Source organism: Ammospiza caudacuta, chromosome 1 (genome assembly GCF_027887145.1).
Source record: "Ammospiza caudacuta isolate bAmmCau1 chromosome 1, bAmmCau1.pri, whole genome shotgun sequence".
Classification (NCBI taxonomy): Eukaryota; Metazoa; Chordata; class Aves; order Passeriformes; family Passerellidae; genus Ammospiza; species Ammospiza caudacuta.
The window spans coordinates 135,055,832-135,069,299 of record NC_080593.1 but is presented as its reverse complement, the minus strand read 5'-3'; the positions used below and the strand labels follow the sequence as shown (position 1 = coordinate 135,069,299).

The 13,468-nt window shown below is 37.0% G+C and overlaps 1 protein-coding gene across 1 annotated transcript in view; it reads left to right on the top strand.

The window, feature by feature from the left end:
- Nucleotides 1–13,468, top strand: part of SLC26A7 (solute carrier family 26 member 7) — a 64,037-nt gene that overhangs the window by 30,877 nt on the left and 19,692 nt on the right. The window contains exons 5-10 of the mRNA XM_058813916.1: nucleotides 883–1,035; nucleotides 2,406–2,488; nucleotides 4,001–4,148; nucleotides 6,163–6,276; nucleotides 9,539–9,616; nucleotides 11,084–11,179. Of these exons, the coding sequence (XP_058669899.1) occupies nucleotides 883–1,035; nucleotides 2,406–2,488; nucleotides 4,001–4,148; nucleotides 6,163–6,276; nucleotides 9,539–9,616; nucleotides 11,084–11,179 (672 nt within the window). The remainder of the gene's footprint in view (nucleotides 1–882; nucleotides 1,036–2,405; nucleotides 2,489–4,000; nucleotides 4,149–6,162; nucleotides 6,277–9,538; nucleotides 9,617–11,083; nucleotides 11,180–13,468) is intronic.

Here is a 13,468-nt window from a genome sequence, read left to right as displayed (position 1 = left end):
CTGAAAAACTGAGCTCCATAGCTCTGGCCTGGTGTTCTCTTTCCCTCTTGACTCTGCAGTGAGTAGAAAAGGAGCAAACAGGGCTAAGCAGATAACTTCAGTTGTTTATATAACCAGTGACACATGTATGCAAGCTTGGCATCTATTGAGTGTGTGCAGCACCTGGACCTGGCCAAAGCAGCTCCATGGAGCACTGTGCAAGGGCCAAGGGCAGCCAAAGGGGGGGCTGAGGATGCCCTGCTGAAATTACTCTGGGAAAAAGTTACTCTGAAAAAATGACCCACAGACTGCAGAGAATGCCCTGAGGAGGATGCTCATCTTGAAGATTCCTGTTGCATCTTTGCATCTCTTCCCATCCAGCCACTACTACATTTTTCTTTCCCTTTTCTTTTTTCTCTCCTTCTCTTTTCTCCTTTTTTCATATTTTAATTTTTTTTTCAGAAATAACTTTCACTACTAGCATTGGTGGATGTTATATACTATGGCCACTACAAATAAACCTTTGTGCAAGAAACTTTTCTCAACATTTTTATGTGACACTCCCTTATCTCACTGAACTTAATGAGACTGAAAAAGAAAAGGAAATATATCGCATTTATTTGAATTTTATAGCTTGCTTCTACTAAAAGAAATTTGTAAATTAATATATATGAATAGTAATTGCATTTTTAAAAGCTTTCAGAAGTCTATAAGAGTGGTAAATTGATGATTTTCTTCTTTGTAAAATCTAAAATACAGGCCAAAAACTTGTCCAATGACTCAGCTCCTGCAGTATTGATTCAGCTCTCACTCATTATCTGTCTGAAGTTGTGAGAAGATGCCATGGCCTGTGATCCAGAATATCTTTTTTGATCTGTGATTGTTATTTGCTGTTCACTGTAGATTTATGCCTATGTGTTTGAGAATATCAGATCAGTTCAGTTGGAGGCATTACTTCTCTCCTTGCTGAGCATTGTGGTACTTGTTCTTGTTAAAGAACTGAATGAGAAATTTCACAGAAATATTAAAGTTGTCCTTCCCATCGATCTGCTTTTGGTAAGTACAAAATTATATATCAGGCTTTTTCTTACAAAGCTTTCAGTGGCTCAATCTGCTGATGTTTACTGTGCTGTCTGTAGTTACCCACACCCACACCCACACCTGCCACTTATTAAACAGACAGCTGATTTTCATGGCTGTAAGTTAATTGTAAAAACAGGAAACAATTTGGCTTAATAATTAAGAAAGAAATTACATAAGCTCCCAATTTGTATAATATTTTTCATATGTTTACTACTTTTTACATAATTACAAGAATATAAAACCTATAATGTTAAAGTATAAGAAGTTTCAAATAGAAAATAAAAAGTAACTGGCATATTGTAACTCCAAGCAAGTCTTCTGCTGGGTAGCTGTGCCTTAGATGTTGCTTGTGATTTATCTACAACAAAGTTAAATAGCTATGCTATTGCTTTCTGTCATTTTACTGACATGTTTTCTTTTAACAGTTTTTAGTTTTCTTTTAACTAAATTAAAATTAGCAGTTGCATTATAAACCCCTGCTTTGAGGATTAAGCTGTAGTCAAATGATTAGCACCAGATCACCATTAGAAATTTTCTGTTTTTCTCTAAACCTCTAAAAGAAAATGCAAAGTATGAAGGACAGCTCATTTTCAGAGTGCATTACTGCAATTACTCTTTTGTTGCTTGAAAAAAAATATTTTCAAGGGTAAAATGCTGGAAAAGGAGGTAGCGTGGCCCTGGTCTCAGTGTTACCTTTTTAAAAATATTGGACAAAACGTACCAGCAAACTAAGGATTGCAGCCTGGAACCCTGCTCTATTGGGATTTGTGTGTTCATCTCATTTGAAATACAGGAAATGGGTTTGAACCTCCTCAGGGTCAAACTTTATACTCCTCTGCAAGATTTGTACCTGACAGAACATAACAACAAGAGGCAGACACATCTGCTGTGCTCTGTGCTGAAGTCAACACTGCCAGTGTGGATTAGATGTGCTCAGAGAACATCAGCTGGGTCAGATTGCTCAGGAACACCTGAATCATGAACTGCTCTAAGCTGCTTACATGAATGGCAGTGCTCTGGGGCAGGTGCTGAACAGAGGAACTTTGGACACTGATTGCCAAGGTTCCTGGGGCTTTACACAGAGCCATACAAATCTCTTTCACAGAGATTTGTATACAGAGTGTACAAACTGCACTACAGTCTCATGTCTTTATTGTGTCCAAATCTTAGTTTCATTTGACTCTCTTACACATTTGCAAAAACAAAATCATAATACTTTCCTGTTTTACTGGATTGATCTAAGGATAAATGTATGAGCAGTGCCATATGCTTAGGTATGGCAATAAGAGATACCATGTCAGAAGGAACGGAAATGTAACACCTTTTTCTGTTTGAATCAATAGATAATTGCTACATCCATTGCTTGCTACTATGCTGATATGGAATACATCTACGGGATAGAAGTTGTGGGAAATATTCCTAAAGGGTAATGTAGGTTTATTAGCTTCTGGCTTTTAAACACTTCTGTTTCTGAGAACAGTCTCTGAAAAGGTCAAAGGAGTTTCTGAAATAAGAAATGGTAAAAATCTATTTTGTTTTTTTCCTGTCTCCTCAAACACTCTCTTACAACTCAATCCCATGTTAACAAGTTACACATGCAGAGATATCATAAAAAAATGCATCCTTATATGTTTTCATAGATTTTTATTGTTGTGTGGAATAAAAAGTAGGTACTAAGTACTTGATGATGTATGACAGGAAGGCAGGACGCTCTTTACAAGATTATTGCAACCTGCTTTTTGAGGGTTGGGTTGGGTTATTGTAGCAGAACATTCTCCACCCATGTAGTAATTTTAGAAAATGCAGTTTCTGAGAAAATGTGAACGATTTAATTATGCTGAATCTAGAAAATAACATTTTTACTGTAGTTAATGATACACTTTCCTCCATGACCTTGAAAAGAAGGCAAAAAAATTTCAATATAATTTTCTAGAAAGAGAAATTAGATTAAATGTCAGAGAAAATGTTCACACTCTACAGGTTGGTATGGAAGAGCACAGCTGTTGTGTACTCTCCTGCTTGGATATAGGAGGGTTTCCCTAAATTTCACAAAACACAAGGCCAAGACAGCATGAGTGCATGTGTGGCAGCTTGCACTGAAAGAGATGAAATAAGGGACATTTCTGAGAAAGAATACAGTTTTTAAGTATTTAGAGCATGCTACGAATCTGAGACTAAAACACGGGCTAAGTGTGCCCTTCTATGTGTAATGAACAGGTCAACTGTATTTGTGCAAATTTAATCAGGAATTTATTTTCTGTCTAACCTCATACAAGTAGTGTTGAAAACCAGAAGCAGAGCCTGGATAATTCCTGCATATTTTTAGGCATTTATCCAAAATACCTAACTGCCTTGTCAGTGGAGAGCATCAGAAACTTTAAGAGCACAATTTGCTTTTCAGATGGTGTGATTTGTGCTCTGGAAAGACCAAAGTCTTTTTGAAGAGTTCAGAGACAATCTGTGGTGATTTGGTTCATAACTTGAGTAGTTTTATTGCAATCCTCATTGGATGGAATAAACCGACAGGAATACAAAATTTTTTAAAGATTTAAATTTACCTTTACAGGAAAGCCAACTGTATTAAAAAAGGAGAAAGCATAGAGTAGTCTCTTCTCTGAACATTACAAAATTAGTGAATGGTTGCTAATTTTATTTGTCAGTTGTGCAGTTATTTTATCAACATCTCTTTATAATTTCTCAAATGGAAGTTTTCAAATTGAATACTCCATCTGAAACTGTTTCATCTTCTACAAATTCTCTTCTGCTGTTCCCAACAGAGAGATCTTAAAATATTGCAAAATGTTACCTTACAAGTTTACAAGTAATACAAAAATTAGCTGTTCCTGCAGAGATTGTTTCTGTGGTATTCACATAAATTGCAGGTATATAGAGACTACATATCAAGTTTTTCAAAAATTACTGTCTTTATTTTTTATAGGTTGCCATCACCAAAAGCACCATCCATGAGTGTCCTGCCTGAAGTAGTCACTGAAGCTTTTGGAGTGGCACTGGTTGGTTATGTAGCCTCCCTAGCTCTTGCTCAGGGCTCTGCTAAAAAGTTTAAATACACTGTGGATGACAACCAGGTAAAGCTCTTTCTTCTTAGTGTCACTGAACCTTGAAATCATCATTTGGGAAAAGTATTATAGATGAATACTCATAGGAAAAGTTCCATATAGCATCCTGACGCCTTCTAGTGTTTACAGTAACACCCAAGTTTTGTTTAAATTATCTCTGCAGAAGGCCCGCATTGGTTGAACTGCTCCTTTTGGGGAAGCTCATCCTTCAGGATAAACTTGTAATGCTACATTCAGTGCAGCATTTGGGTATCAATGCATTTTTCACTGCTCTAGGATGAGACAGCTTCTCCTCTGGCAGCTGAGCTCTTATAGACAAGCTGTGATGTTAAATCAGCCACCATTAATGAAACAAAGCAATTCTGAAACAAAACCAGGTAGTTTATAATAAGAAATTATTTATTTATGCAAAGTAGAAGTCTCACCTGAAATAAAGGTTTATCTGTATCTAAGAAGCTGGGTGAGTTCAGAGAGTGCTGCCAGATTTACAGCCAAAGGAGATTTTTGTTCTGAGTTCCATTTTGCAGAGAACATGCTTAAATAAAAGTGGGCAGTCTCTACCCTGCTACAGTGCTTGTCATGGTAGGTGGGTAACTCCAAGCCTGCTGAAAATCCCTGGAGATGCTAATTCAAGCACTGTGGGAAGAAAGGCTCAATTTCAGATAACTGGCACTAGTACTGTGAGATGAAATTGTTGCCCCCACCTTTGTGTTAAGTGGTTTGGGATAAATGGCATAGGGTTGAATGAAGAGCAGTTGTTTTGCAGCTGGAGGTCTATTTGAACACTCTATCTAGACAGGTTGGTTTTGCTGCATCAGGTCCTGCCTTTTACAGCTTGTATGTCATTGGAAAACACAGTGGAAACATTCTTGGCTGTTTAGGTCTCTAAAATATTTCTCAGTTTGAATACATTGAGCCATGAATTTCCATTGATGCTTCAGAGCCATGTTTCTACGGAGCAGAGGGAGAATGCTTTGAGCTTAGTGCAGGTCAGACTCCAGGGAGACACAATGCTTTGTTTCAAGGCACTCCATGGAAGTGTTTCAAGTTACTCCATGCATCTGTGTCCTTCTGCACCTTTGGAAGTCTTGTAGCTTGCACAGGTTCATTACTGAAGTCTTGGAAACTCTGTGTATGTCCACATCAAATAATGGATCGCAAGAGCAAAACCTCCATGAGGGGAGAGCAGTGAGGTGGTGTGGCTGTGCTGCCTCAAGGACAGGCATAGTGCTGGGCACGGGGGCCGGTGGGGGTGTGAGGCTGCAGGGTGAGCTTTAAGGGGGTGCTGCTCTGTGCTGTGAACACAAACTCATGAGCTGCTGTTTTCCTGGCTGGATACAGCACCATTTTCCTACATGTTTTCCTCAGCACACCAACTTGCTCCTTAAAGTCTGTGGTGCTGGGTGGCCATGGTGGAACACTTCCTTAGAAACCATGGCTCTTAGGCTGCACATACATGGTGGCTTCTCCACCTTTTCTCCTATGAATCCTTTGTTCAGACATGTCTTCATTTCGACTGTGAACAAACATCAAATACATTTGTGATGAAGGACAGCATGCATAAAGTATGGCTACCACATCACTACACTTTCACTAGAACATGCTCTAAAGGAAGAGAAATCAATGGTTTTTTCCAGTGAGCCATGCACCAGAAATGATCTGGACAGTTTCCAGACACCAGTACTTGGGACTCTGTTAAAAAGCAGACACGGATCAAGATGTAAATATTTTGTTTGAACTTAATCTTCAAAGCTTGACAATAGCATTTATTCTGGGAACAAAATGTCCCTCCTGCTTTTGATGAATCTGGTTCAACAGCTCTATCATTCAAATTAGTTCTGAGTTGGGAGAAGGTCTATTCTGTTGGGAAGTCCTTTGTCATGTACCTGTGGGATTTTTTCCCTCAAAAATATGTCCATCTTTTATTATCGCTAATATTTGCATAGGGGACTTCTTTGTTGGCAAGAGGCATTGAAATGACAACACAATAGGAAAAAACATCTTCTATTTAACAACTTTGCAGGAATTTTTGGCTCATGGCCTCAGCAACGTGATTGCTTCATTTTTCTTTTGCATACCAAGTGCTGCAGCGATGGGACGGACGGCACTTTTATACAGCACGGGTGCCAAAACACAGGTAATGAGTTTTAAAAACACAGGCTATAAAAACACAGGCTTAGAGTGAAGTATGTCAGAGAATTAAAGCTATGATTCTGCTCACTGCAATTTGTACTGATTTATCCATTCTATTTTCCTAGACTCCATTTTCCTCTTTCCTGGGTATGCCTCTGCCCTGTCATTTTTAACAATCTGCATGAAATTGCATCTGATCAGTGATGTCTTTCTAGGAAAAACAATGGTTCCATTTATTAATTTTTACCTGTTTCATTCAATATGACATATAAGCTCTATGACAGCAAGGAAGTTCGTAGTTGTGTTTTCAGACTGCAGAAAACTGCATAAAAGCCCTTTCAGTTTATGTGAATTTGTCAGCATTGTAACAAAAGTGCCCTCTAATGGTGTTTAATGGATTTAATGCTGCAGTCTAAACCAAAGTTTAGGGGGAAAAAAATCACATTTAATTTATCTGATTTAATTTATCTTCTATCAGATTTCCAAAATAAAATGAAAGTAACCTTTAGAGCTGTTTGTTAAAAAAACACAAGTAATCTCCCAGCTTCTGCCTTGTGACATGGTGTGCTTGTCCTGTCCCTCAGTGTACACTGAGCCCACAGACATGACATTTAGATTTTTGAGGATGTTTGTTGCTATTTCCTACTGAGGAAACTCAACCCACAAGGTGTTATTACAGTAGCTCAGGAAAGAGGGGACTTTAATAGCTGAGATGACAACTGTGACCCTGTCACCTGTCCAAAACGTGCTTGGGAACAAGAGCGGTGGCAAACCACCTGGGGCACCCCCACAGCATTGCCTCTTCCTCTAACTCAGGGGCCCTTCAGGGGCAGCCTGCCACATCAATGTCCTTTGCTATTCTCCCAGGTAACAAGTGACACGACAAGAGGAAACACCGACACGCTGGTCCAGGCAAGGTTTAGATTAGATATCAGGAAACTTTTCTTCACAGAAAGGGCTGTAAAGCTTTGGAACAGACTGCCCAGAGTAATGGCAGACTCACCATCCTGGGAAGTTTTCAAACATTGTGTGAATGTGGCACTTGAGGCCATGGTTTAATGGTGAACATGGTGGTGGTGCTGGGTTGATGGTTGAACTTGATGACCTTAAAGGTCTCAGCCTTAACAGTTATATGATTCAATTATTCTAATTTCATATTACAGTTGTTTCTCTTGCCTTCTCTTGTACAAAGGACATTAGTTACAAGGAAGAAGTGGTACAAGACTAAATAAAATCCATAGGTAGTTTCTCCTCAACCACGCCTTGCAATTATTTCTTATGCAGATGCCACAACATTAAGGAATTATACAGGACTTTACTCCAATAATCAACATGTCAAATAACTGCTAATTAGCCTACAGAGTACTTTGAACTCAATCATAATGAATAATCTGACAAATAATAATCTTGAAAAGTATTTATATGAAAATATTTTAGCTACCATTTGGCTATTAGTTATTTTATGTATTTTAGTTGAATTTTATGTCATACAATGAGCTGTCATCCTCACAGACATTCTCTTCTGTAATCTGTTAATGTACTGAATGTACAATTTACAGTTGTACTGCATCATGCTGTACTGGCTTTTCCGTGGAAGATTTGAGGTAACCTGCAGACCTATAACCTTGAGGCATATGGGATACTTGAGCACCCTGGCTCTGGTACAAGAAGGGAAAGACCCTGATAAAAGGTTATTCAACACATGAAATGAAAAAAGAAACCACTGAAATTCAATTTCAAGACAGCAAACACACAATAAAATCTGCTTGGTTTACCCATTGGTTTCACAGAATAGCAGTGCCTGTGTCTAAAAGTTAAGAGTGTGTTTATGAGAGTACTATGAGAGTATTTTATTATGCATAACAATCTCTCCCCTGCCTTCCTGGAAAGCAACACATCAACTTAATGCTCTCCTTTGTGGCTGTCCATACAGAACGAGGAGATGACAAGATCATCACTTATAACTATTGGTCAGGTCATAGGCAAAAAGAGGCCTTTCCTTAACTTAGAGGGAAGTCAGTTTGGCAGAGTACATGGAAGAAATGCAAAGAGCCTTTCAGGGGCATGGAGGAGTCTTTTTATCTCAAATTGGCCATACTCTCAGGGCTATACCTGGATTGCAGTTTTGTCATTTGTTCCTCAGTGATATATTTTCCTGGGAGAAAAGAAAAGTGAAAAACTCTGTGATGGACTAGAAGCATCCTTCAAATAGAATCAACACTTTTTTTCTTGCTCTTCATGAAGGCAGAAAGAGGGAAAAGTTCCTTGTGACTTTACCAGCAGATTTTCTGTCCCTTTTTATGTAAACACTCTGTCTATCCTTCTTGATGGTATTTTTAAGTACACCATGACTTTAATTTTCTAGTGTTTTAACAACTTGTCTGGTTTTGTTTTTAACAACTTGTCTCTTAAAATGAAACCTAATTATTTTAGTAAAGAAACATATTATCAATATAAAAATAAAGTGAGCATCTGTCTACTTATCGTCAAAAACCTTCTGTGAATCTGAACTGTATATTTATAAGAGCAGAAGTACTCAGTAAGCACTCACAGCAGAATGGGACAGTGCAATTTTACTGTCATTTTCCATCAGATTAATACCATATATACTGTGAAGAAATATGTAATTATTAGACCATATATTTTTATGAATTTATATTACTTGCATTAGTTATAATCTTTAATGTACTTTTTAAATGGTACCTACATTTTCTTAAGTAAATACACTGATATTAAAATGAAATTGTTAGTGGTTTCTGCTTTAAAAATAGTTTTCTTTTAGTGTTAATCCCAACAAAAGAAGTCAGAAATCTTCTCTTGTGGAAAAAATGATAGCATACATAATTCTTGCTTAGTGCTATGACAGATCTGTTATTCAGTACAACATAGGGTGCATGGCTATAAATATGTTGCAGAATGACAGTGGGTGCTGAGAAACTTCTGGGATGAGAAATTGCACACACACGTTCCACTTAATACCCAAATGTGAAGTGATGCTCTGATCTGTGTCAGGGTGCTGGCAGCAGGGTCAAGCACAGATGTTGAGATCTCTCACTATCTCATCACTGTAGCTGATTAAAGGTAATAATCAGAGATTAAAATTGAAATTATTTGCATCTGCAATCCACAGATACATTAATAACTAACACCTTCAACATCTGATTCTTGACTTTGTCTACAATATTTTAAAATTAGTCCTTTTCACAATTTCTTTGTTGTTTTTGTTGTTAGACTGAATGATCTGCAACTCTTGTTTATTGTTTTAGGTGGCTTGCCTTATCTCTTGTGTATTAATTCTTGTGGTGATCTACACAATTGGACCTCTGCTGTACTGGCTTCCTATGGTATGCTACTTAACTTTTTTAAAGATTAAGATTTCAAACATTTTCTAAGGACATTTTCTTCCAGGGAAAGACAGTGCAACCTTTAAAACAGCTCTATTTAATTTCAGTGGCTGAAAGAATAGTAAGGGTATGGTAAATCTTGAAATCATAAAGTACAGAGGTGACAGCATAAGACATATAGATTTTAGACATATATAGTTACATATATAGGCTATCACATCAGAGTATAGAAGTGAATTCCTCTTCTACTTACTTTTGACATGTAGTTTACAAAAAATATACGTCCAGGTCACTGCGGATTTGTAAATTGATAAAGTGTCATAGAAATTAATGAAGATTAATGATATTTTTCCTGATATGCACATGATACAAATTTTGCTTTTCAGATAGATATGATACAAATTATTTTAAATAGTGATATAAGCTTATGACAAAAAGACTATAAAGTATTCTTATATCTCTGTCATACATCTATGCTAAGACTCTTTAAAGTAGTGTGACATCTTTTCACATAAGCTATATCTAGCTTTTGGTATTACAAATTAATAGTTAATTTTAACTAGAGGCATGTCAAAGCTGCTAAATACAGCTCCAAAATTATCCACAATTCTGCCATGTATGTACATGAAGTTTTAACTATGTTTTAAACTTGCTTGGTGCTATTGTTTACATGGTGTCATGAAAGTTCTCACTTTTCAAACACAGATCCTTTTATAGCTTATTTTAACCATGCAAAGTAAGGACACTTGAAGATGGGTACACAATATGTCCTGGGTTTTTTGCTATACTTCTTCCCTGCTTTCATTTGTTTTCATATGGATTATAGGTAAATTTTGACCAGTTTCCTGTAGGTTTTTCTACCCATATTTTAAAAATACTTTTTGGTTTTTGCTTTCTTGATAATTTATTTCTCCTCTAATATGCTTTTTCAGCCCCATCTCTGCACTGAAAGTCCATTGGTTTGTACTCCATTATTTTTGGCTCTAGATGATTTCTTCATCCATCTTCTCCTACTTCCTGAGTCAAAGAACAAAAAAAATATTTTTTTTGCCTCAAAATTAATGGACCTTTGCCCTAGAGGCCTTCTCTAGGGATGGGAAGGAAGTGAGGAAAGGGAGTTACAATTCTTCACTGCATAGAAGTTGAGTGATGATTTGCTTTTGAGTCCTTCAGACTGTGGCAGAATGTATTTGGTCTGGTGAGGCATGGAAGAGTCTTGAGTAGTCCTGAGGTTTCTGTAATTTTTCTCTCAGTTAGGTAGCCTGTAGATTGCCTTCACAAAAAAAATGGGGATAGGGTGGTTGTTGCAGTTAGCAGCTGTCACAAGGACACCTGTGCTTATCCCATTTTCTAAACACCTACCAGTTTCTTTATAATTTAATTATGACATTGACTGCTAAATTAAAGAAACAGCATTTGTTTTCACCAACAACTATGCAAATGGCTCTTGTGTTTATGTCTTTGCAGTGTGTGTTAGCAAGCATTATTGTTGTGGGCTTGAAGGGGATGCTAATGCAGTTCCGTGACTTAAAAAAATATTGGAATGTGGATAAAATAGACTGGGTAAGTAAAACTTAATGTAAGGAGGTTTTCCTGAGACCATTTGGCAAACATCTGTTAACTAAACTTTAATAGTTCTGTGGCCCTAGAAGAAATAAGTGCAAGATATTATTAGTAGTACTTTTTGTGCACTATCAGCTCAGAATAACAGCATCTGTAATATCAGTTGTATTAAAAAATAACATTTTAACCAACGATAAAGAATCAAACCTGATGCTAGAGATATGTGTGCAGACAGATCAAGACAATATGAGCAAATATTTTTATGTCTTTCCTATCTGTTTAACATGCTTTTGTTATTGTAGTGTTATTGAAGAGATTTTGGTAGCATCCTATCCTCTGGGAATAGGGAATGACCACACAGGTCAAACAGAACTGGAAGCACTAGTGATGCAGAAAGATAAATAGTGAGGGGTGCTGTAGGTAAATTACCTTAATTGTTTCAGATTTTTCAGAAATCTATCTACTGTTTGAACACAGTGAAAGATTCTGCACTATGAGAGGAGGAATACATCAGAAAAAGTAGATAGGTAACGAGATAGAGTATGAAAATTTAGTTTGATGCAAAGTCTAAATAGTCTGAGAGAATTTGCAAGAATTCCATAGTAAAGGTGAATCCTGGATGTAAGAAGACTCCTGGATTTCTCTTCTGTGGGAGATTTTGGGTGTAATGGCCCATTAGTGGAACCAAAATTTCTGCTGACGTCCTGCATGTTTGAGTTAACAATATTCAGAAAGGTATTTTGGCCATATAGTCCTTGTCTGTGGTGGGAAATACAGGTAATTGGACTTGATAGGACTTTTTTGAATCCACCAGTTACTTAGCATTCTATAGCAGTAATGGTTAAGTCTAGAAAGAATAAAACTTTTTTTGTTAGACTACTGCATTTTAGTATGGGGAACAGAGCTGAGTAAGCAACATCAAGTTTGTGAGACTTTTCACACTTGGTTGCAGAAAACTAGAGGTTCAGAAGACTTGTTTTTGGAGGTTTCTTTTGTATTATCCAGAAGAAAAGTTCTGTATTTCCTGAAATATTTTCTTCCTCAAGCAGTAAAATTCTGAAAATATTTTCTATCTCTTGTTTTGTATTTGATCTTAAGATTAACCCATATTGCCAATGACAGAAATTATGGATGATGTGGATCAAGAATTATTTTGGGAACAATAGACTTAAAAACATTTAAGTCATTAACATTTAAACATTGGTAGCTATGGGAGAGAGATATATCTTCTCCATCAGTTCATTGAGATAATAAGTAGTTACACTTTCCAGCAGGATATTTTGGAATCTCACTAAATTTGACGTGTCTTCACAGATAGACTAACCTGACTGATTTTTGCTTTTCTGGTTTTGGCAGAAAAGGTTGTGTGAGTAGTTAGTTATTACATCTCTGACATCTGTCATCATTTCTAAGAGAGGCTATAGAACGGGGGAGTTTGCTGGGCTCATCTTTTTGACTAAACATACTTGAGCAATGATTTATCTTCAAGTAGTTTAACCATCAGTCCTTAGGTTGACAGGATAAATCATCTTGCCTTAAATAGCATAGTTTAAAGAAAGGCTATAAACATTGTTCTTGCATTGCTGCCTGCTCTGAGGAGCCCCACCAAGGCCAGTGATTTGTGTAACTACACTGGTTATTTTGGCCTGAAAGGATTCACCCCAGCAACTGACAGAACACAAGAAATGAATCATTCCATCACCCAGGTTATCCAAAGTGTTCTGAAGACAGAAACCCTAACAAAACATTTGGAAATAATTAGCAGTTGTCCTTTCTGGAACTGATTCTTTGAAGGGTGTGTGTCATGTAGAATTGAAGTCAGGTTTGTTTTGGTTATAGGTTTGGCAAATGATTGTGCATGGAAATGGAATATTATGGAGTTTGTTACCTTGTTCCTTTACACTTCTTTAAGCATCTCATTAGACACAAATGGGATGAATATATTTATTTGTTGATTAGTTCTCTATAAACACAATCCTTTTAAATGTAGAAGGTATGATAATGTTCAGGGGTTGGAGTTGAGGAAATCCATTGGTTCCTCGAATCACAGGATATTCTGTGTTTCTATGAAATCTCTTCTTTCAGCCATGGGTGGCTTTTTCTTTCAGATTTACATCCTCTCAAATCACATTTGATTACTTTTCAGCTACTACCCCACTGGTTTTATTCCAGAGGTTTCTTTCTTGCCATTTAAACTTCAAATGTCTCCTGCTTCAGTTAAGGTCTTCTGTCAGTCCCTACACCTTGGCTGAATGACTTCAACAATCTCAGATTAATAACTGCATTATT